This window comes from Protopterus annectens, chromosome 9.part0 (genome assembly GCF_019279795.1).
Source record: "Protopterus annectens isolate FY-2018-M chromosome 9.part0, PAN1.0, whole genome shotgun sequence".
In the NCBI taxonomy this organism is placed as follows: domain Eukaryota; kingdom Metazoa; phylum Chordata; order Ceratodontiformes; family Protopteridae; genus Protopterus; species Protopterus annectens.
In genome coordinates this window covers 1866055886-1866082798 of record NC_056743.1, presented here as the reverse complement: position 1 = coordinate 1866082798, position 26913 = coordinate 1866055886, and the positions used below count along the sequence as shown (strand labels likewise).

At 38.3% G+C, this 26913-nt stretch overlaps 1 protein-coding gene across 1 annotated transcript in view; it reads left to right on the top strand.

Moving 5' to 3' along the window:
- Positions 1 to 26913, top strand: part of LOC122810812 (adhesion G protein-coupled receptor E1-like) — a 447985-nt gene that overhangs the window by 325271 nt on the left and 95801 nt on the right. The window contains exon 5 of the mRNA XM_044082372.1: positions 21083 to 21202. Coding sequence (XP_043938307.1) covers positions 21083 to 21202 — 120 coding nt within the window. The remainder of the gene's footprint in view (positions 1 to 21082; positions 21203 to 26913) is intronic.

The following is a 26913-nucleotide window of genomic DNA, read 5'->3' as shown; positions in this document are numbered from 1 at the left end:
CTTCAAAAATCTCTGAGCAACCCACATTCCAACCCAAAGGAATTCTGACACTCAATAAACAAATTACTGTCTCCAAGGAACCCGTCTTCCCTAAGAAACCTTCTAGTGAAACTGCAACTCTACTTAACAACTTTTTCATCAAAACAATAGAAAGTCTACTAGAATCTTTCTGATACCAGACCCACCTCACCTCACCTCTTCCCTCATTCTCCCTAGCACCTGTAGCAACTTCCTTCATCAGATCACTTCTTAACAAACTCAAACCCTGTTCCCCATCAGCCTGCAAACTCCCTCTATTATTAATACAAACATGCAGCCAGATCTGTAGCATACCCTGTATCTATACTTATCAATAGAGCCATCCAAGAAAATACAGTACCAGATATCCAAAAAAAAAATCTTCATAATACTCCTCCACAAGGGGGACAATTCTACAGAACCCTCAAATTACAGACCTACTGCCATATTATCCCCCTTATCCAAAATACTGGAAATATGTATACATAGACAAATACTAAACTACCTCTTACAGGCAAACCTAATTACACCCACACAGCATGGTTTCTGACCCTCACACAGTACTAACACTGCTCTCCTATCTTTCACTCACAACACTGCCCAAGCCAAAAATAATAAATATCAACTCTATTCCTTGACCTATCCAAAGCATTTGATAGTTTCCCATCCCACCCTCCTAAACAAACTTTTCAACCTACAACTCTCTACCTCCACTACCTCCTTGTTGAACAGCTACCTCCCAATCAGATATCAGTCCATCAGATGGCAAACATCCTTCTCCCCTTTCCAGCTTGTTAAGACCAGGGTTGCACAGGGCTCTATCCTGGGCCCCTTGCTTTTTAATATATTTACAAATAACCTCCATGTGTCCTGCTCCCACTCTGCCTTAATACAGTATGCAGATGATTCCACAATTATTAACACCTCCGACAATATACAAAATGTCCACACTGTTAGTCAACAATCTCTGCACCTAGTAGAACAATGGCTAACTGAAAACAACCTGTTTGTCAACCCCAAAATGACCAAGCTTCTCCTTTTCCTTCCAAAAACCCTCAGTCCAGGTAAAGAAAACGTCAGCATCTCATCCTTAGATAATACAATTATCACTGCCGACTCAAACCCCAAATTGCTTGGAGTTACTATAGACGACCAATTAAAATTCGACCTACATATACTGTATCAAAAAGTCCAATCAAAAATTAGGTCTTCTATACTGCAACAACAAATATATACCTAACAAATCTAGACCTATACTGGCTCAAACATTTATTCTACCATTCCTACTGTATGCTGCTCCCATACTTACTAACCTCCAAAATAATCTCTTAACCAAAATGAAAACCACCTATACAAGATAGCCAGATTTGCAGCCAGTAATAGCTACAAATCCCATCATTGTATATCCCTGAAAAGGTTAAAATGGCCTGAGCTCCCACACATGCTTCAAATATCACAACTACAAATTGTTCATAGTATCCTAAATAGCCCTAACTCTTGCTCTGACCTTACATCCATAATTACACCCTTCACACCCAATCGTGACCTCAGAATCACACAACAAAACCTACTTCAGGTGACCAATCCAAACAAAAATATTGGAAAAATACTTTACAGTCATTCAATTGCATATTTGTGGAATAAACTTCCATTGTCCCTTTGTTCCACTACCAAAAGTGATGAATTCAAAAAGCAACTAAAAATTAATTTCCAACATGCATAGATCTGTACTTGTGAGGAAATAACCTAATGAATTTTTCTTCTTCTCTCAATTAACATATCTGCCTGGTATCTGCAATCTAAACTGTCTACACATATTACTCTCTCGGCAGTCAGTACCTATGCTATTAAATGCATCTTTGATGTACTGTATCATGATGTTACTCTGAATTTTATGTTACTTATTAGAAAATATATATATTTTTTGAGGCACTGCTATATTTTCTTGTATATTAACTTAATGCTAACCAAATTTCTGAAACATGTTGCTACTGCTTTCTCAAAATACTGTACTTTTGCCTTGCAAATATTCATGTTGTATATTTCTCTTTTTCTGTTTTTGTACTTCTAAGTATCTTACGACTTGAATTGTTAGGATTTTTTTTAATTACTTTCCTGGAGTTTTCTCCTCGGGTCTCTGATGAAAAAGGGTTCTCTGGGCCCAGTCAGACTAACCCAGTTAAATGTAAAAATAAATAAATACAATGATATAGATATCTTCATAGGTTGATAGCAGCCTGACATCTGACCACCACATTGCCTCTACTGTACAGAAGGCTTTCTACATGGCCCATCTCATAAGTAACGGTATTTCATCCAGGAACAAGGAGGTAATAACACCCCTGTACTCCTCCCTTATAAGACCTGTTATTGAGTACAGTGTCCCCCATTGGCATATACTTTACCAAGCCCATACAGCAGCTGGAAAGACCACAGAGGTTCCTGATCAGGAAAATCCAGGGTCTCAAGCACCTGTCGTGCACAGATAGGCTAAAGGCCCTGTCCCTCTACACAGTCTCATACAGACTGCTCAGAGGTGACCTGTGTCTGGCATATAAGGCCATCTCAGACCCAGCCTTGATGGAGTTGCTGCATATCCATAAGTTAAACTCCACTTTTGCAAGCTGCACACAAGACCTCAACCCGTTCTGTGACACTAATAGAAATTGTTGGTGGGACAGATTTGCATCCCAAAGACTCCCACATCTGTGCAATAGACTCTCCCTCTCTCCATGTCAAGCAGAATACCTCACTAGCCCTCTTTAAGGCAAACCTGGATGACTGGATGGGAAACAGAATATACACCCCTGGGATGTCACCTGTGTCCCTGCTGGACAGGGTAAACAGGTGCTGACTTTGTGGGAACATGGGCAAAATTCTTGGTGAGGCTTATAGGAGCCTACAGGACAAGAGGATGGTGCAGTGGTGCAGCTGAAACATTGTTGCCTCACAGCAAGTGGTTCTCTGTTTCAATTCTTGGCTGGGGAGCCTTCTGTGTGGAGTCTGCATGTCCTCCCTATGCTCGTGTGGCTTTCCGCCGGGTGCTCCGGTTTCCTCCCATGTTACAAAGACATGCGTCAGGAGTGTTTCTTCCCAGGCCTCTGCTGAAAATGAGACCATAACACTGAAAATTCAAAACACTGGAAAACCCAAAACATTGAAAACTCAGAACATTGAAAGTGTGCCTCATAACATTGAAAACTACAATGCATATGTAAATAACATCCTTTCCACCTACAGCACCACCTAACTAACAAACACACTTTCTGCTATGTTTCTGCAGGGGTGCAAGTCTCCTGCACCCCCACTCACTACTCCTTTGCACTTAGAGATACGTCTGCACACCACCAGTCTTCAGTCTTACCTGTCACACTTTTTCCTCACCTCTAACCTCCAGCTTCTTTGACTAATATCGTGCTCCTCTTCTTCCTCCAGCCAGGAACAGTCTTCTCTAATCTCTCCTTTCTTCTGTCTCGTTTCTTTTTCCCTCCTGGACAACTTAAGCTCCCACAATCACATTATATTCAGTCTGTCCCTCTGAATTATACTCAAAACACACTCAATTTTAGTGATGTTAACCACTCCCCTCTCTGCTCTTCATCAGCTGGACCCCAAGGGTCCTGAGGCATGCCAAATGGGCACACTAATGTTTCCCCAAGACAAGATATGTAGTGCCACTGACTGTATTCTGTAATAGCCTCTTGAGTATTGCTCCCTGGGCATTTTCATCTCCCTCCATCTCATTCTGTTTTTGACTCTGTTGCTATCCCTCCATCAATCTCTCTCTCTCTCTACACACACACACACATATATATATATATATATATATATATATGTGTGTGTACATATATACATATCTAGATGTATATATAATATATATATATATATATATATGATATATATATATGATATATATATACATACATACATACACACACACACACACACATATATAATATATATATATATATATATATATATATATATATATATATATATAATAACGTGTGTGTGTGTATATATCTATCTAGATATATATATAATATATATATATATATATATATATATATATATATATATAATATATATATATATATATATATATATATATATAATATTGAGTCTGTAAAATTTCCTCAGCTTATAGGACTAGATAAAAATTCATTATAAAATTTCACAAATTATTTTTAGTTTTTATATATAAAATTCAATTTTTTATTATAAAATAAAAAAAAGAAGAAAACAATGAAGATAAATGAGAATCAGTATAAAATTCAAAATAAACATTTTATTAATTCTATAAACAAATATCAAAGTTTTCATCAAAAATATTGTTTTAAAAACTGTCTTGGAAAAACATTAATTATTAATATAATTTGAAATTGGAAGGGAAGAAAGATGATAAGATAATGGATCAGGAATACAGTGATTATATTCACAATTATAATTATAAATAACATTAATATAAAATTATAAAAAAAAAATTAAATATATTAAATAATATTAAAAATTTTTATTATAAATTAAAATACATTAAAAATTCTTGGTCAATTAAACATTGTGGATAATAGACTCTAACATAATAAAATAGGAGATATGAGAGAATCTCTAAAGTAATAAAAAAAAAAAATTAAAGTTATATAAATATAGATTGAAAGTAGAAGTGAAATAGGTGGCAGTAGGGTGATTTAGAAATAAAATGTTTGTTCAGTTTATAAATATATTTACTGAGACTAGGAAAGCTGGATAGAGTAAGAAAATTGATTTGAAGGATATAACTAAAGATAATGAATGCGGAAGTCAAAGTTCGAATGTAGTAATAATATAAGGTTAATAACAATTATAAATAGTTACAAATGTAGAAAATATTATTAATTTTAAATAATTAAAAGATAATCTAAACAAATATCAATATAATATTATAAATAATATGAGAATAATATTTACTAAAGTTGAAACATGTTGTGAAAGATATCATTAAAATAATCAAATGATAATAATGTACTAAAAGAAAGAATAAAAGGACAATTAGTGAGGTTACAAACTATTATTCAGTATACAAATCTATCAGTTATGACATTAGTGTATTATCAGGATAAGTAGTAGAAGGATAGGTTACATGACAAGGTTTTTAGAAATAGAATAAATAAGGTGATTGAAACCTTGTCAGGGATTACATATAGAAAGATTGAAAGCGATGATAATGTGGAGCACAAAATGTGAGTATATAAATAATTAGACGGTGATTTCAAGAAGATGATGTTTGAAGTGAGAGGAATTACCAGGGTAATATTCTAAATTTAGTAATGTGAAAATATAAATATACTATGTAAAATAAAATTTTATAAAAAAAAAATTAAATTATTTATAATAAATGTATGGAGTGTGAATATAATAATTTATAATATAAATTTTAAATAATTATTAAAATGAGTAATATTAAAAAATATGTGGAATTATGAAAGAATAAATAACAAGTAAAACATGAGACAGTAGTGAAAATAAGTAGGAGTAAAGTGGAAATTACAACCATTCAAGGAGGGTTGACATAAAATAACAGTTGAAATAGTGGTTTACATGAATAAGAGGTAGATGAAAGTTGTGGATGAAGCAATTCAAGAGAGATGATAATAAGTGAGAGATGAAATAAAGTAATTAGATGAATAATTAAGATGGTTATAAATAAGATGGAGTAGTGATAAATCAGTGTGAGGATGAGTGGTTTAAGAAAAAAGTTAGTGAGAATTATGGACAAATTCAAGGATGGAAATAAAAAGTTGAGATGGTTAGCAGAATAAGAGGAGATAGGAAAATGGTTAATTAAAGGTGGATATTAATAATGTAGAATGAAAGTTTTAAAATAAAATGTATATGTTAAATCAGAAGTTAAATTAAGATAGTATAGAAGAGTGATAAAAGTTTTGAGGTGAGATTATAAGTTTTATAAGAAGTATGACAAGGTATAGGATGGTATAAACATACAGAGTATCGATAGTGATAAATAGAGTAGAGGAACTAGGACAGATAAAAGTGGAGGAAAAGGTGTGAATGATAAATGTAATGGAGCTGAAATAATATGTGAAGCTGATTAAATAGAAGTAAGGAATTTAAGAAAATGTAATGGAATAATTGCTAAGATGGATATGGAATAGTAATGTGATAATAGTGGTAAATGAAGAAAGGAGAATTGTGGAAGTGAATTCAAGGGTGTACAGTAGTGATAAAACATATGAAAAATTTTACAAATGAATGAGTGAGAATGAATGTTATAACTAATGTCAAGAGGATTGATTATAAATAAAGGAGATAAGTGGTTAAATTCAAAGAAGTAGTGAGATGTTTGAAGGAGGAGTAAACAAGAGTGAGACAGGAACAATAAGTAGTGAGATGGAGTTAAGAAAAATAGTTGAGAATTGTGGTATAAATAGGGTGGACAGAGAAAATGCATGGTGACGAGTGTTAAGAAGAATAGTGAAAATATGATGTAAAATCACAGTGTAAAATGAAAGGAAATAATAGGAAAGAGTGTATGTTAAGGATAGGAGGAGAAGTTAGGGATGTCAATAAAAATTAGAATGATAAAATGTGAGATAGCAGGTTACAAGATAAGAATGGAGTGAAATGTGGGGAGCATAGGTAAGAAAATAAGTGAGAAGTTTTAAGAAAAGAAGTGTTAGTAAATGTTGGAATACAACATAAGGGTGTCAGATGTGATAAATACAGTGAGACAGTGGAAGAATAAAAGTTAAGAATTTGGGATGGTACAAATAAGGCATAGTGATAAATAAGGGGAACTGAGTGTTAGAATAGAGGATTAGTAGAATTGTGGAGTACATGCATTCAAGGTGTGCAGAGTGATAAAAGTGAGGCATGGTACAGAATAGAGGTTAGTGAAAGTGTGGGGAAGGTGTACAACATTAAGGTTCAGTAGTGATAAATCAGTGTGAGGATAGTTTTAAGATAAGAAGGTAGGAGGAAGTGTGGGATGTATCAACCACATTCAAGGTTGCATAGTGATAAATACAGTGTGAATTTTTACAGAATAAGAAGTTATGAGAAGGTGTGGAGGTAACATTCAAGGGTGTGCATAGGATAATACAGTGTGAGATGAGTACGAATAAGAAGTTATGAGAAGTTTGATGTAACTTAAGAGGTCAAGATAAAGTACAGTTGAGGAACTGGTTTACGATAAGAAGGTTAGTAGAAGGTGTGAGTATACAATTCAGGTGTGAGTAGTGATAAATACAGTAGGAGGACAGAGTGTTAGAATAGAAGGTTAGTAGGAAGTTGGGAGGTACAAATCAAAGATAGAAAATAGGTAGGATGAGTTTACAGAATAAGAAGGTTAGATAGGAAGGGAGTTACAACACAAGGTGCAGAGTGATAAATTTATGATGTAAGATAAGAATTATAGATTTGAGGTTAACATTCAAGGGTGTCAGTAGTATATACAGGTGGACTGAGGTTAGAATAAGAAGGTAGAAATGTGGAAATGTAAACCTCATTAAGTTCATAGTAAATGGTAGGAGGAAGAAAAGAAGGTTAGTAAAGGTTGGGATGTAAGAATTCAGAGTGTCAGATAATGGTGAGGACATTTAGAATAAAGGTTAAATGATGTGCAACATTCAAGCAGAGGAAAAACAGGAACTATTTTACAGATGAAGTATGAAAGTTGGATGTTCAATTCAATGGATGGCAGTATATAAAGTGTGAACGAGTGGAAGAATAAAAGGTAAAATTGAACAATAGGTGATTGATAAATACAGTGGATAGTTACAAATGGGAGGAGGAAGGTTTTGTTAACATCAGGTGGATAGTGATAAATACAGTGTGAATACTGAGTGGTTTAGAGAATAAGAAGGTTAGTGAGGAAGGTTGTCAGGGATGGTGTACAACCACATTCAAGGGGTGTGCAGTAGTGATAAATACAGCGTGAGTACTGAGTGGTTTAGAGAATAAGAAGGTTAGTGAGGAAGGTTGTTGGATGGTACAACTCATTCAAGGGGTGTACAGTAGTGATAAATACAGTGTGAGTACTGAGTAGTTTACAGAATAAGAAGGTTAGTGGGGAGGAAGGTTGTGGGGATGGTGCACAACCCCATTCAAGGGGTGTGCAGTAGTGATAAATACAGTGTGAGTACTGAGTGGTTTAGAGAATAAGAAGGTTAGTGAGAAAAGGTTGTGGGGATGGTGTGTGGCCAACCCATTCAACTGGAAAGTAGTAATACAAATACAAAGTGTGAGTGGGACTGGGGAGTGGTTTACAGAATAAGAAGGTTAGTGAGAAGGTTGTGGGGATTTTAAGCTACAAATCCCCCATTCAAGGGGTGTGCAGTAGTGATAAATACAGTGTGAGTGACCGAGTGGTTTAAGCAGAATAAGAAGGTTAGTGAGGAAGGGTGGGGGATGGTAAAATAACCTCATTCAAGAGGTGTGCAGTAGTGATAAATACAGTGAGGACTGAGTGTGGTTTAGAGAATAAGAAGGTTAGTGGAGGAAGGTTGGGGATCTCTGTGGGCCAATCACATCTAAGGGTGTGCAGTAGTGATAAATACAGTGTGAGACTGAGTGGTTTACAGAATAAGAAGGTTAGTAAAGAGTAGGTTGTGGGGAATGGTGTGGCCAAATCTCATTCAAGGGGTGTGCAGTAGTAATAACTTCAGTGTGAGGACTGGGAGTGGTTTTAGAGAGAATAAGCAGGGGCTGCTGGTTGGAGGAAGGTTGTGGGGAAGGGTTGCAACCACATTCCAGTGAATGCAGTAGTGATACAAATACAGTGTGAGTACTGAGTGGTTTAAGCAGAATAAGCGGGAAGGTTAGTGAGAAGTTGCCAGGAAGGTCATAACCCCATTCAAGGGGTGGCAGTACTGGATAAATACAGTGTGAGGATCCGGGGAGTGCGGTTTAGAGAATAAGAAGGTTAGCAGTGAAGGCTAGTTATAACCACATTCAAGAGGTGTGCAGTGATAAATACAGTGTGAGGACTGAGTGGTTTAGAGAATAAGAAGGTTAGTGAGGAAGGTTGTGGGGGAAGGTTATAACCACATTCAAGAGGAATGCAGTAGTGATAAATACAGTGTGAGTACTGAGTGGTTTACAGAATAAGAAGGTTAGTGAGGAAGGTTGTGGGGGATCCTGTACAATCACATTCAAGAGGTGTACAGTAGTGCTAAATACAGTGTGAGGACAGAGTGTTTTACTGAATAAGAAGGTTACATGAAAAGTGTAGGAAAACAATGATAAGAAGAGGGAAATAAAATATTTAAGTAGATAAAGACAGTAGCATGTAGATTTGAAGATGTTCATAACTAAGAACTCCACAGAGGCTTTCTGACAGATGGCACTATGTATATTGAAAGGTGATAAGAGAGCAGGAATGAAAAAGGACTAAAATGTGTGAAGCAGTTGCAGGATGACTGAAATAAAGGACAGTATATGACTTTTAGCAAATGGGAGGAGGAAGGAGGACTGGTTGATGTACGGTGGAGTGGTTAGAAGGATATTGAGGTGAAAGAAGAGGGGCTAGGAATCAGAGTTCAAAGAAGTTAGGAAGAAAGGAGTTTAAAAGGGGCAGAGTAGAGAAAGGAAGGACAGGGTGAACAGGTAAAGAGTTTGGGGTAGAGACAGAAATAATTTGTTTTGGTAGCTATTAGAGAAGGACAGGCAAAGAAAGAGTGATGTACAAGGGTGATGAGAAATGCAATGAGGCCTGGAAAATAGTGAAGGACTTAAAAGTCACAGGGCTCTTAAGAAACAAGCAAATGGAAGGAGAACAGGTATTATGCTTAAATGGGGAAAGAAGAGAAGAGAGAACTGTTATTAATAGTGAGTCATTTGAAAAAGGAAATTGTTAAGTCATGGAAGTCAGGGGACATTAACTGAGGGAAGGTAGAAAAATAGGAAAATTTATTAAAGCAGGTGGTGGGAAGTGAGTAATTGTTGGGTTACAGGATTAAAACACAAATAGGATGCCCTTTGTATAGGAAAACTACAAAGAGGAGCAAGGGAAAGCAAACAAAAAGAAGCAATAGGGGTGAGTTTAGAATATGAAAGGATGATAGATACAGAGCTGAGGCAAGCAGACCTTATAATCTGTAGTGGATGGTGTAAGAAATCTTACCTCATTATCCTGTGGTCACCATTGGTGCAGTAGTCTTATTGTCTCCATATCAAGTAGCATAGGTAACAGTGAATTCCACTGCTTAATCCTCCTTGTTTCACATTTTCTATCAGTCCTTGTATGGACTTAGGAGGAAATCTTTTAGGTTATTCCCCTTTTTTTTAGAGCATACCCACTGCTGTGAAGATGCCTGGACATCATAGTTCAAGTGACATGTATCTGTCCCAGCCTTCATCAGACCCAAGTGCCACAGTCCCCCCTCTGCTACCATTGCTAGTAAGCATTTCCATCCATCACAGATCCATGATGGCTACATTCCAGCAATGCCATTTCATCATATTATATGTAACAACACATAGTACAGTACTGCCATATCAACCAAAAGCTACACCTCTTGCTATTAACTGATTGAGTTATTACTTGCTTGATGAGTGTTGTGTTCCACAAACAGTGTGTGCAACTACTTATTAATTATCCTAAGTAGGATTTTTTTCTATTGCACTTTTATCTTCTCATTCCAAAATGTCAGAGTCCCCCTAATGTGGTACAACAAATATGTTTCTCCATTTAACCCTAACAGACATTACAAGGCAAACAAAACAAATGTATTAATTTCTATCTCCAACATCTCACAATCTACTTCTGTCTAGTGGCATTCAACAAAATCCTAGACTTCAAAATAAATGTGTATCCAGTGGGCCTACAAACATTAAATTATCTAAAGCCTCAGGTATAAAAATGCTTCCATTAATACATAAAAGCATAAACAACAGATCTGACATAATATATAGCTGTCTCACACTTTACCTAAAATTAGCAAGCGGCAGCCAAGAACTTTTAATAGTACTGGGTTACGCATAGTAAATGGCCTCAGTAAACCACTATCGTGCTGCATTTAGTTTTCTATCCACAACCACCATCTGTTTCCATGTCGCATAACCAGCTTCTTTCTACTACTGGTGAGAGTTTTTCATGATTAATACACTGACAAACCTAAATTGTTTGGAGTCACATGCAGGCACATCCTTCTTGTTAAGAGCCCATCAGTAGCTGGAGTAGCATGCAGGCACATCCCTCTTGTTAAGGGCCCATCAGTAGCTGGAGTCACATGCAGGCACATCCCTCTTGTTAAGGGCCCATCAGTAGCTGGAGTAGCATGCAGGCACATCCCTCTTGTTAAGGGCCCATCAGTAGCTGGAGTCACATGCAGGCACATCCCTCTTGTTAAGGGCCCATCAGTAGCTGGAGTAGCATGCAGGCACATCCCTCTTGTTAAGGGGCCATCAGTAGCTGGAGTAGCATGCAGGCACATCCCTCTTGTTAAGGGCCCATCAGTAGCTGATGAACCATTTCAGTGGTTCACTACAGATTTCATGTATGAGCTCATTTCCATGAAAAACTAAAATGTTTATTGAAAACACTCTAGAGATGGCTTCTTGGGAACTCTTCTGTACTCCTCTGTGAAGCAGCGTCTTATATTAACTGTATTTTTAATTCAACGCTTGACAGGTTGGTTCTTTCTGTAAGTCTACCAAGGGTTACTTCTGAAATGAAAACTATGATGAAAACAAGATATCACCATGCATACATTTTTAGGCCAACAAATGATAATTTGTTTCACATCAAGTTCAGATAAGTCTACAATCATGTCAGAAATGACTATCATTGCTAACAAAAAGCTGCTTTTTCAAAGTTAATGGCACCTTCCTATCATCTGGGCCACAGCAGCACTACATAATCATCTTGCCATCATCTCAGTGACTCTGATATCGCTAATATGTTAGAAACCCCTTCCTACCATCTGGGCCACAACACTACGTCATAATCTTACCATCATCTCAGTGACTCTGATATCGCTAATATGTTAGAAACCCCTTCCTACCATCTGGGCCACAGCAGCACTACATAATCATCTTGCCATCATCTCAGTGACTCTGATATCGCTAATATGTTAGAAACCCATTCCTACCATCTGGGCCACAACACAACGTCATCATCTTACCATCATCTCAGTGACTCTGATATCAATAATATGTAAGAAACCCCTTTCTACCATCTGGACCACAGCAGCACTACCTCATAATCTTACCATCATCTCAGTGATTCTGATATCACTAATATGTTAGAAACCCCTTCCTACCATCTGGGCCACAGCACTACGTCATCATCTTACCATCATCTCAGTGACTCTGATATCACTAATATGTAAGAAACCCCTTCTTACCATCTGGACCACAGCAGCACTACCTCATAATCTTACCATCATCTCAGTGACTCTGATATCACTAATATGTTAGAACCCCCTTCCTACCATCTGGGCCACAGGAGCACTACCTCATCGTCTTATCATCATCTCAGTGACTCTCATATCACTAATATGTTAGAAACACCTTCCTAACATCTGGGTCACAGCACTATGTCATCATCTTACCATCATCTCAGTGACTTTGATATTGCTAAAATGCTAGAAACCCTTGCACAATCCCATCAAAAAACTAATTTCGGATAAATATAATTAAAGCCTTTAACTTCTATCTATCAATACGTCTTTTATATTTATGATTTGCATAGTATCTGTCAGCAGTCACCCTGAGTAACTAAGAGGACTTAAGCATGATCACCATCTAGGGATAAATGACCTTCTGAATTTCAACAAATTGTCACTAGAACCATTTTGTATACTTACAGTCCTTGGGAACTGTCTCCATCAACAGCTGTGAAATGCCTCACTGATTGTGAGTATCAGCATAATATTGGTACCAATACTGTACTCCTGTCTATAGCTGAATTCATGTGATCATACAGGGACAAGGGACAAGGCCAGATGAGAAGGTCAATCCCTTCTTGACCTTTCCATGTCTTTCCACATGGCCAGTCACTCAAACCTTTTATAGACCATACAGTGTTTAACACCAACATATAAATCATGAAGGTCGTTCTGTAATACCTTTCCTCATTCCACGTGATGCAGGTATACTTCAGGGCTGTGCCCTAGGTACAGACCATACAGTGTTTAACACTAACATATAAATCATGAAGGTCGTTCTGTACTACCTTTCCTCATTCCACGTGATGCAGGTATACTTCAAGGCTGTGCCCTAGGTACAGACCATACAGTGTTTAACACTAACATATAAATCATGAAGGTTGTTCTGTACTACCTTTCCTCATTCCACGTGATGCAAGTATACTTCAGGGCTGTGCCCAAGGTACAGACCATACGGTGTTTAACAACAACATATAAATCATGAAGGTCGTTCTGTAATACCTTTCCTCATTCCACGTGATGCAGGCATATGTCAGGGCTGTGCCCTAGGTACAGACCATACAGTGTTTAACACCAACATATAAATCATGAAGGTCGTTCTGTAATACCTTTCCTCATTGCACGTGATGCAGGTATACTTCAGGGCTGTGCCCTAGGTACAGACCATACAGTGTTTAACACCAACATATAAATCATGAAGGTCGTTATGTACTACCTTTCCTCATTCCACGTGATGCAGGTATATGTCAGGGCTGTGCCCTAGGTACAGACCATACAGTGTTTAACACCAACATATAAATCATGAAGGTCGTTCTGTAATACCTTTCCTCATTCCACGTGATGCAGGTATACTTCAGGGCTGTGCCCTAGGTACAGACCATACAGTGTTTAACACCAACATATAAATCATGAAGGTCGTTCTGTACTACCTTTCCTCATTCCACGTGATGCAGGTATATGTCAGGGCTGTGCCCTAGGTACAGACCATACAGTGTTTAACACTAACATATAAATCATGAAGGTCATTCTGTACTACCTTTCCTCATTCCACGTGATGCAGGTATACTTCAGGGCTGTGCCCTAGGTACAGACCATACAGTGTTTAACACTAACATATAAATCATGAAGGTCATTCTGTACTACCTTTCCTCATTCCACGTGATGCAGGTATATGTCAGGGCTGTGTCCTAGGTACAGACCATACAGTGTTTAACACCAACATATAAATCATGAAGGTCATTCTGTAATACCTTTCCTCATTCCACGTGATGCAGGTATACTTCAAGGCTGTGCCCTAGGTACAGACCATACAGTGTTTAACACTAACATATAAATCATGAAGGTCATTCTGTACTACCTTTCCTCATTCCACATGATGCAGGTATACCTCAGGGCTGTGCCCTAGGTACAGACCATACAGTGTTTAACACCAACATATAAATCATGAGGGTCGTTCTGTACTACCTTTCCTCATTCCACGTGATGCAGGTATACTTCAGGGCTGTGCCCTAGGTACAGACCATACAGTGTTTAACATCAACATATAAATCATGAAGGTCATTCTCTACTACCTTTCCTCATTCCACGTGATGCAGGTATACTTCAGGGCTGTGCCCTAGGTACAGACCATACAGTGTTTAACACCAACATATAAATCATGAAGGTCATTCTGTACTACCTTTCCTCATTCCACGTGATGCAGGTATACTTCAGGGCTGTGCCCTAGGTACAGACCATACAGTGTTTAACACTAACATATAAATCATGAAGGTCATTCTGTACTACCTTTCCTCATTCCACGTGATGCAGGTATACTTCAGGGCTGTGCCCTAGGTACAGACCATACAGTGTTTAACACCAACATATAAATCATGAAGGTTGTTCTGTACTACCTTTCCTCATTCCACGTGATGCAGGTATACTTCAGGGCTGTGCCCTAGGTACAGACCATACAGTGTTTAACACCAACATATAAATCATGAAGGTCGTTCTGTACTACCTTTCCTCATTCCACGTGATGCAGGTATACTTCAGGGCTGTGCCCTAGGTACAGACCATACAGTGTTTAACACTAACATATAAATCATGAAGGTCGTTCTGTACTACCTTTCCTCATTCCACGTGATGCAGGTATACTTCAGGGCTGTGCCCTAGGTACAGACCATACAGTGTTTAACACTAACATATAAATCATGAAGGTCATTCTGTACTACCTTTCCTCATTCCACGTGATGCAGGTATACTTCAGGGCTGTGCCCTAGGTACAGACCATACAGTGTTTAACACTAACATATAAATCATGAAGGTCGTTCTGTACTACCTTTCCTCATTCCACGTGATGCAGGTATACTTCAGGGCTGTGCCCTAGGTACAGACCATACAGTGTTTAACACTAACATATAAATCATGAAGGTCATTCTGTACTACCTTTCCTCATTCCACTGATGCAGGTATATCAGGGCTGTGCCCTAGGTTGACAGACCATACAGTGTTTAACACTAACATATAAATCATGAAGGTCATTCTGTACTACCTTTCCTCATCCCAATGATGTAGGTACAGACCATACAGTGTTTAACACTAACATATAAAACACGAAGGTCATTCTGTACTACCTTTCCTCATTCCACATGATGCAGGTATACTTCAGGGCTGTGCCCTAGGTACAGACCATACAGCGTTTAACACCAACATATAAATCATGAAGGTCGTTCTGTACTACCTTTCCTCATTCCACGTGATGCAGGTATACTTCAGGGCTGTGCACTAGGTACAGACCATACAGTGTTTAACACTAACATATAAAACTTGAAGGTCATTCTGTACTACCTTTCCTCATTCCACGTGATGCAGGTATACTTCAGGGCTGTGCCCTAGGTACAGACCATACAGTGTTTAACACTAACATATAAATCATGAAGGTCGTTCTGTACTACCTTTCCTCATTGCACGTGATGCAGGTATACTTCAGGGCTGTGCCCTAGGTACAGACCATACAGTGTTTAACACTAACATATAAAACTTGAAGGTCGTTCTGTACTACCTTTCCTCATTGCACGTGATGCAGGTATACTTCAGGGCTGTGCCCTAGGTACAGACCATACAGTGTTTAACACCAACATATAAATCATGAAGGTTGTTCTGTACTACCTTTCCTCATTCCACGTGATGCAGGTATACTTCAGGGCTGTGCCCTAGGTACAGACCATACAGTGTTTAACACTAACATATAAATCATGAAGGTCGTTCTGTACTACCTTTCCTCATTCCACGTGATGCAGGTATACTTCAGGGCTGTGCACTAGGTACAGACCATACAGTGTTTAACACTAACATATAAATCATGAAGGTCGTTCTGTACTACCTTTCCTCATTCCACGTGATGCAGGTATACTTCAGGGCTGTGCCCTAGGTACAGACCATACAGTGTTTAACACTAACATATAAAACATGAAGGTTGTTCTGTACTACCTTTCCTCATTCCACGTGATGCAGGTATACTTCAGGGCTGTGCCCTAGGTACAGACCATACAGTGTTTAACACTAACATATAAAACACGAAGGTCGTTCTGTACTACCTTTCCTCATTCCACGTGATGCAGGTATACTTCAGGGCTGTGCCCTAGGTACAGACCATACAGTGTTTAACACTAACATATAAATCATGAAGGTCATTCTGTACTACCTTTCCTCATTCCACGTGATGCAGGTATACTTCAGGGCTGTGCCCTAGGTACAGACCATACAGTGTTTAACACTAACATATAAATCATGAAGGTCATTCTGTACTACCTTTCCTCATTCCACGTGATGCAGGTATACTTCAGGGCTGTGCCCTAGGTACAGACCATACAGTGTTTAACACTAACATATAAATCATGAAGGTCATTCTGTACTACCTTTCCTCATTCCACATGATGCAGGTATACTTCAGGGCTGTGCCCTAGGTACAGACCATACAGTGTTTAACACTAACATATAAATCATGAAGGTCGTTCTGTACTACCTTTCCTCATTCCACGTGATGCAGGTATACTTCAGGGCTGTGCCCTAGGTACAGACCATACAGTGTTTAACACTAACATATAAAACACGAAGGTTGTTCTGTACTACCTTTCCTCATTCCACGTGATGCAGGTATACTTCAGGGCTGTGCCCTAGGTCCTTTTATGTTCACAAACGTTGTGAATGAAATGGTGAATCACTGTGGTAATGTCAGAGCTGTTTAGTATGTAGATAAATCTGCTATTGCTCCTCCTCCTACATTATAGTTATCAAAGATACACTGCATGATTATTCTCATTCGTCTAAATCAGGCTCATCATTCTAAGGCTACACCTCAGTGCTGATAAAACCAAGTCAGTCTCTGCCATTCCTTCCAGTATTCCTCATGTTCAGTGATAACTGTGTCCTGATAGGAAGCCCAAACTGTGCCCCAGGTGACCAAATGACCAGAGTTAAGTTAGTCACTCAGACACTGGAAAATCCAGTAGGAGAAGGAGTCAGAGTGACTGGGTGGATGTCAGCCTACTCATTCCAAGGGGTTGGGGATTAGTGATTCCTGTCCATCCACTCCCATCATGCAAATGAAGTCTTGTATCAGCATCAGAATCACCCCCTTCTTACCATTGTGTACATCTAGTCAGTGTGTCACATTACCAGTGACTTTCACCTATAGACAGTGTTCTCACTTCCAGGTAGCTATCCCTGGTACCCAAAAAGTATGGACAATAACACTAGCAGTAATGCTCAGTGTATATGTGTTGGGGGGATTAAGGACACACAAGGGAAGGACATTGTATCCCTTAGCAGTTATGCAGGCACTTATGTCAGTCACTGTGCAGTGGACTTAGGTCCACTTACCAGAAAAGTGTAATAGATGCTTGAATGATAACCACTGCACATGGCTTACACCCCAGTGGTGTGACTAAAGCTAGAACTGGGATTTACTGTATAGTAAATGAATGATCCAATTAACTGGCATGAGAGCTGATGGTAATTAGGCACTGGATAGTCCTTCCAAAATAAATAAATAAATAAATAAATAAATACTAGTAATTACTGGTAGTTCACGAGATCCAAGAGTAACTGTTAACTTTGATATGTGGATTACTCCTAGGCAAATTTAGTTCATCCAAACTACTTGGTTGTATCACTAGGAACCAATTCAGGCCTGACTCACACTTAACTAGCATTGTGAGTTGCATGAATCAAAAGTATGAAGCTTTTTACAGAAATGCCATATTTTTGCATGACTTTGCTAAAGTAACAACTGACATCTTTTTTTTCTCCTCTCATTCTTAAACTCAGCTCACCCATGGATGAATTTATCACCATCCTTGTATAAAATGGAATATGCTTGCAAAAATACATTTCTCTGTAGGTCCCTTTTCTTGTTCTAGGTCAACTAGTCTGGCTTGAGTTCTGTCATTATCTTACATCTGTACATATTTGCATCAGACATAACTTCTCTATTCAAATGAGGACCCCTTCATATGTGAGATAATGAACTGAAGGCAAACTCAACAAGTTCATGGCACATCCACTAGTATATGTCTCCAGATACCTGTTACAAAAGCTGAATTTTGTAACTCCAAATTCATTCTCTTTCACAGTAAATGCTTTGACAAACTCCCATTCAGCCTGAGGAATATGCCAGAAAAAAACGCCATTCAAGTATGAAATGAAAAAAAAAAATCCTTCTGACTACAGCCCAGGTGACCTAAGTTTGATTAGTAGCTCAACTGCATTAAAACACAAACAGGTAGGAAGGACATAGCCATCCTGCTGGGGAGGGATGGGGGTCTCGGTTGGCTACATCTGTACATCAGCAGTTCGCGGCAGTGTGCTGCTGTGTCAGAATGTAGGGAACAGGTGCAGGAAGGACATGGATGTAACCCCCGAAGTCAGTGACAGCAGTCCTCGTCAGGTCATGTGGAGTGACACGTACAGACATAAAGGTATCAGTTTTCCCAGCAGCCATCTTTATAGTGACACAAGCATTCATGTCACCACAGGAGGAGGGGTTACATCATTTTCAATAGGAGCACCCTCTTACCTGGGATAGTTATGAGAACTAGGGGACCCTAATGTCTGTCTGTTTATATGGCACATTCCCTCAGTAGTTACTGATCTACCGGATCTGGGGATTTCCCACCACTGGGAGAAAATGGGCATCTGGAATAAGGACTAGATGGCAGGTAGAGGGGTGAAAAAGTATACAAAAAAAAAATCCCGATTAATTAGAATTTCTTTTTTTTCCCATATTTATTTTTATTTGTTTTTCAGAAGTATATCACAATAAATAATAATTAGAATTTCTTATGTTGGGTAGCTTAATGTAATCTGTTTTAGTTACATTTTGATTTCCTATATCAGCTTACTACACGTGTTTAACTATTTTGAACTTTTTAATGTTAGAGGTGATTCTTCTTCCTGCACCATATTTTATACATGTTGCATGATATACACCATATTATATGATACTTCTAGCCTGTATCTAGATCACCCTACTTATGTTCAACTGTATTTCTTTTACTGTATTATAACCATGTTTCTGCCTGCATCTGGAGATTGTCTTCCTTGGATTCCACTGCAAACGACACTTCCTTGTTAGAGTGTCCCAGACAACAAATAAGTAAATAAATAAATAAATAAATACATAATGTGAGGATCTTTGTTTTGTCTTTGTTTATGCTGACATACTGAGTAAGTGCTTCTGAACTGAATATAACTTACAGAAGAGAAAATGGCCACAAAGTTTACAGTAATTTAACACTGCATAAAGGTCATTACCACTTCCTGTATAACAGACACCACTTGAATGTTATTATGGACTTAAATCTTTAAGTGTGGTATCACTGTGTAACTGTGTTCAAGGCCATGATGCCATTTCTTATAGGGGAAACAGGGTTTCCTTGCATCTGGGGAGTAACTACATCACAACTGCACTCCAGCAGTGATAATGGCAGGTTGGACAAATATAAGGTTTACAGTTTTTATGTGTCCACTTAGTATGTGAAAAGGTGTAGGAATATACCTGTATATAATGGTGCATGTACAATTATGTGTTATCATTTCCTTGTTAAGATGTACACTTCTGGGGATCGATTTTCAGTTATAGCGGCTTTATATTCCTCAGAAAGCACTATCATATTTGGTAAAATAATATTGTTTAGTCAGTGTATCAAAAACAATACTAGATTCAACAGATTCCACTGGCATCATAAGGCTGAAAGCCCAGGCAACAAGCAAACTGTTTTTCAGTATATGCCTGCCTTATGGGGAATAAATTTAAAAATCACAGCTTTAAAAGTGTAAATATTTAATATAATGGCAGGTTAACTTTTCTGATTGATGTCCCAGGTGAATATATTTAAATTATTTACTGTTCCTGCTTACAGTCTGAAGATACCACAGTAATATGATAAAACCAATTAACTGCTGTGTGCCTATTTCTCTCTCTCTCTCTCTCTCTCTATATATATATATATATATATATATATATATATATATAGTAAATTAATTTGCCGGTGTTACCAATACAGTGTCACAGGTTGCTGTGTTTAATAACTCATTGTGGAAGAGCACAATGAGATGAAGCCATTGCTGGTTTTGACGTTCTACATTTACACTTAGAATGGATTTCAGCATGTACCCGCCTATAGCCTGACTAGGGGTGTAATGCCTTTTGGTGCAAGGATGCAGTTGTATTATGGTGCTGCATTAGATGACTGTCTTTGAATTTCATTAGCAGAGCTGTTCAATTGCTACTGGTCATAGTCCTGCAACACTGTTGTGATTCAAGTTTGAACTTTTTCTTCTCAGTTACTGAAGCACTAGCCCTACAAACTCTATAAAAACTACTGTGTATCTCACCCCTTTGTACTTATTCTGTTAACTAGGCAGGTGTAGAAGTACAAGTGCTTTTCCAGCCACAGTCCAGGCATGTGCCATACAGCAAATTAAATAGAAAGAAAATGTAGCACATTTGGAATTAATTTTCTCTCTGTGAATAATGTTTCGTCAGACATAGTTTTCTTCTTCTGACCTCTGTGCTGTTTTAATTCGTAAATGAGCATAGTCAATAATGAAAGCAATCAACATGTTATTTTAGGAAGGATTTTGAAGAAAAAGTACTTCTTTAAATAAACATGTTTATATGGTTCCTTTTACAGTTATTGTTGCCCACTCTGTGCCACATAATAGCAGCAATGTTGAAGAAAGGCTGGCACTAAAAGCAGGAAATACTACAATGTCTATTAAGAGGAAAACGGTCATTGATGGGACCGAACCAGGTAAGAATGACAACTATCTATTAATATATTTATTATCTGTTAGTCTACCCTACCTGAAAAAGGGGGAGGTGTAGCTATCTTATATAAAGACCACCTAACACTTGACCTCCTCAACTCCACCATTCCAGATACTGCAAATGCTGAAGTAATTCTAGCTAAATTAACCATTAACCCCAGGAAACATCTTAATATTATAGGTGAATATATCCCACAAGGCAACAACATTGCCACACTTGAAAATTTGCTACAGTGGTGCTCCAGATTTCTCCATCAAGAGATCATCCTCATGGGGGACTTTAATATTGATTGGCTCCTCTGTTCCTCCCCAACTCTAACAGTACACATTAACCTGTGCAGCTTTGCCCAAGTCATCACATCTCCCAATAGGGCCGATAAAACCTCTAATCATCAATCCATACTTCACTGGATTCTAACTAACTCCCCCCACCCAATGTCCTACTCAGGCTGCCTCCCTGAAAACCTGAGTGACCATAGTCCAACTCTTCTCCTAAGAGACAGCAGTCATCCAACACATCAAACTTATAATTGTATAGCACAGAACTATATACTCATTTATACTAAGTGATGCATGGCAGTATTAGTGATGGGGCAGTCATCATCATCATCATCATTATCATCATCATCATCATTACCATCATCAACATCATCACCATCATCATCATCACAATCATCATCACCATCACCATCATCACCATCATCAACATCATCACCATCACCATCATCATCACCATCATCATTATCATTGTCATCATCATCATCATCATCATTATCATCATCATCATCACCATCATCACCATCATCATCATCATCATCATCATCATCATCATCATCATCACAACCATCATCACCATCATCATCATCATCATCATCATCATCATCATCATCATCATCATCATCATCATCATCATCATCATCATCATTATCATTGCCATCATCATCATCATTATCATCATCATCATCATCATCATCATCATCATCATCATCATCATCATCACCATCACCATCATCATCATCAGCCTCCTTTTTCACATTCATTCTGCATGTGGTTGAAATGTCACATCAACTGTTGCCAACTCTCTCAGTCTTCAAATTTGCCTACCTTCAGTCTTCAATAAAGAGGAAAAAAGTACCAGCAAGCCGTAACCACCTTAAAACATTTAATGTGTTCCACAGCAAGCAAAGCACAACACAGCATACAATGATAATGCTGAAACTACTACCAGTTCGTTTTTGTCTCCAACTTCATTAGAAAAAAGCTGACAATCCAAACCCCTCTCCATTTATACCTTTGCACACTGCCAAAACTTAAAATCATGTGACGTTGAATTCAATTTAACCCTTTCCTAAACATACCTTAAAAACAGACATAATAAATACAAGCATAATAAATACAACCTTTCCCTGTTTAAGACACTTTTAAGTATCTAAAAACACACTTTCAAAACCTGTAGTAAATAAACAGATGGATATAAAAAATGAATGCATGTTAAAAATGAATAAATGAATGTAAAAAAATCAAGTGAATAAATGAATATCTTCATTCTTCTCTCATGCAGTCCATCCATCTCTTGGCTAGACATCGTTGTTTCCTCTCTGTCTCTCAGTCTTCAGTCATCTCTCATGCAGTCCATCCATCTCTTGGCTAGACATTGTTGTTTCCTCTCTCTGTCTCTCAGTCTTCAGTCATCTCTCATGCGGTCTATCTATCTTTTGACTAGACATCGTTGTTTCCTCTCTCTGTCTCTCAGTCTTCAGTCGTCTCTCATGCAGTCCATCCATCTCTTGGCTAGACATCGTTGTTTCCTCTCTCTGTCTCTCAGTCTTCAGTCTTCTCTCATGCAGTCCATCCATCTCTTGGCTAGACATTGTTGTTTCCTCTTTCTGTCTCTCAGTCTTCAGTCGTCTCTCATGCAGTCCATCCATCTCTTGGCTAGACATCATTGTTTCCTCTCTCTGTCTCAGTCTTCAGTCATCTCTCATGCAGTCCATCCATCTCTTGGCTAGACATCGTTGTTTCCTCTCTCTGTCTCTCAGTCTTCAGTCGTCTCTCATGCAGTCCATCCATCTCTTGGCTAGACATTGTTGTTTCCTCTCTCTGTCTCTCAGTCTTCTTCACCAAATTGCTGTCTGCTTTTCTGCATGTGTGCCCAGACCACTGTAATCTGTTCTCTTTGATCTTCTCTGCAGCTGCTTTGGCTTCTCGATTGATGTCATCCTTTCTTTGTCTGTCCAACAGTGTGTATCCACCACCCATATGAGGCATTTCATCTTCATCAGTTCTAGCTTCCTTCTGCCTTTGAATGTCCAGGTTTCTGTACCATACAGTAGTATTGGTTGAACAAACAGTTGTGTACCCCTAACTTTGGCATTCTTTTGTCATGTTACCCATGACACTCTGTGCCAGCTGCCTGCAGCATCTCTGCTTCTATCTTTGACCTTCTCATAAAGATTTCCTTCTCACCGTCTACTCCTCCCAGATAAGTGAAGCTGTGAATCTGTTCCACTGTTTTCCTTCTATTTTACCTTTAAACATCCTCTGATTTCTCCCATTTGCTGGCATAACAACTGTCTCATCTATACTGTTTCATCCATAAAATTCCCTTATGTAGCATGTATTAGAGGTAGGTATTTATTTTGATTTGTACTATATAACAGAGTATAGCATAACAGAATAGAAATGAGTATTCCTCAGTGTTTCACTTTGAAACAAACTAAGCAACATATTATAAAATTACCATGAAGTTACTTAGTATAGATATTCTTTTCATAGCTTCAGTTCCTTTGTCTGTTCCCTGTACCTTTCCAGTAATATTGCCAAAGACAACTTGTTATTTCCCTTTTCCTTTCATGTCTTAAGATTATCTTTTCTTTTTTACTGTTCTATACCTCCATCTTCTTTACCAGTAATTATTCCCATTCAAAAGCATGTTTATTCTGCTTTTCCCAGTTCCCATAATTTTCCTCGTTCCTTAGTATTTACTGTCTTTATATGACTATCTCTGCTTTTCCCTGTTCCCATAATTGTCCTCGTTCCTTAGTATTTACTGTCTTTATATGACTATCTCTGCTTTTCCCTGTTCCCATAATTGTCCTCGTTCCTTAGTATTTACTGTCTTTATATGACTGTCTCTGCTCTTTTCTTTAAGTGCTCTTGCTTTGCATGATACATTTGGTCATATCAGCATTTGTAGCCCTACTGTATGTTATATTTAGTTTTTCTAATGGGTCCCAGTGTTAGACTATTTTATTATTATTATTATTACTCAAAATGCTTGTGAAGGTTGTTGTTGTTGTTTGTCTTTCGGCTTTTCCCGGTTAGGGGTCGCCACAGCGGAGCTCCGGTCCGCTAATGATTGGCAGCTGGTTTTTATGGTGTCGAGTTGCCAGCCCGACGCCCAACCTTCAACGAAGGCATGCCCATTCAACGCATGTCTTTTGAATGCCCACTCGACCGTGGGGAGGACATGCAGACTGTACACAGAAGGCACTCCCAACCCAAGCCGAGAATCGAATGGGAGAACCTCTTGTTGTGAGGCAACAACGCTACCGCTGCACCACTGCGACAACAGCTTGTGAAGGTATCCCTCTGTATATGTACAAATATATACAAATATCTATATTCTGGACCATATTTCTGAATGTTACCTTATTATGGCTAAGGGGCTTGTTTATTTCAATGGACCTGTGAGCTATACTATAAAGGGCCACCCATGATAAGGAGGTCTTGGCAGAGAGGGTAGAACAAGGATGTTACACTGGAGAAGGTAATAGCAAACCACTCCCAGGAGTTTGGCAAGAAAGCTAAAACAAATAGAGAAACATTGAATTAACTCCAGAAGATGAGACTCTCAAGAACAACAGTGTGCAGCATACGCCTGGAGAAGAGCAGAGGAGGGATAATACTACGGATTAAGACTTGGATGGATTAGATGGATTAAAGTTAAAATGACATCTGTCTGCTGAAGTGGTCAGAGATGAAACTCTGATGTTGTAAAGCACTATACACCCCAAAAATGTGAAGGATAAGAACTATGAACCAAGGCAAACGTTAGATGGTTAAGGATTAGATGTCAAGAATAAAGACTGTCATCTTGGGAATCAGTGAACTGAAATGGGCTATAATGGGTCATTCCATATCAGATAATCATCAGACCTTCTACTGAGGACAGAAATCTTGTAGAAAAAATATAATAGCCTTCATATTTAAGGAAAGAATATCAATGCTTTGTCACAGCTCAGAAAATGACAGAATGGTCTCAGACTGTGAGACAAGCTGTTCAGCATTACATCGAGAGAAATTTCTGCTCTGAATACAGATGCTAAAGAGAGGTAAGTTAACCAGTTTTATGAGGAACTGGAACAATTTTGGAAATAACACTAAAAAAAAAAAAAAGTTGTAGGGCTGGATTTATGAACACTTACACTTTGCTCTAAGCTCAGGTGCACTTCCCACAGCTGCAGGCATGCTGTTTGGTACTCGTTAAACAGCTCTGTATGTTTTGCCTGCTTTTAAAGCAAGAGTAACCAGCAGAATATGCTATACAAGGTATAAGTAAGTGAAATACATGATAATTAAGCAATTCAAAATGATGGAGCAATTCAGGAATATATAAAGGGTGCATGTACACACCACGCTCCTTTTTGGACTTAATTCCAATACCCTTTGGAATACAGCCATGAATACACACTTAACAGAAAATTGTTAGGAGTTGCTGCAGCTGTTACCAGACTGTATGTGCAGTCGGCTTTAGTACAAGGTGCTGCTTCTGCTGCTACTAAACCTCGGCTTAGAAGGAGAATAGTGTTCAGAACCTGGACTTATCATGGACTTCATGATACAGAAATTGTAGAGTGCTACAGGGTGTGCAGGGATAGCTTAGAGGGAATATGCAACCTCTGCCACCTACACCTGAGGCACCAAGGAATTCATAGAGGACCCATCCCTGTGGAAACAAAGGTGTCTACTTATAGTAACTACAGGCATTTTTCAGAGACCCACAGGCTACAACATGTAAGAGATCATATCTAGCTTTCACATATCCCAGAGGATAGATCTACAACCTTGGAAAATTTCGATGCCATGGCACCATTGCCTCTAACCAATAAATCATCTACTATTATGGCACAAGGATAACCCAAAAAAAATTGCTCCATTGCATGCTGAAAGACTTCACTTGCAAAATTTATTTCAAATGGCATCCTTTGAAATCTGTATCTGACAAACGGGGTACCAAAAGTGGTTAGTAATGAGCATTTGCGATCAAGCATCACTTGCCAAAATTAACTTTTTGCATCTAAAACAGAAAAAACAGTGGCATTCGGTATCAGAACTGCGACCTCTTCAACTGTGCACATTAGATGATACGGTCTCTTCAATGCTTTGTTCAGATCTGTTGGGTCACTACATATTCTGATTTCATCTGAGCCTTTTTTGTGAGTTGCCACCATAGATGACACCCATTCAATTAGTTCTGCAACTGGACAAATTACACCTTGTTGTACCATTTTTTCCAACTGAGCCTTGACTTTATTCTGCATATCTATCAGAACTTTTCTTGCTGGTCTGACCACTGGACTGACCTCTGGGTCTAACTTCATAGAATACACCACTGGAAGTTTGCCCAACTTGTCATCAGCACACTGAAAAAATAGCTTCAAAAAAATTAGAACTCAGAGATGCACTTATGTGA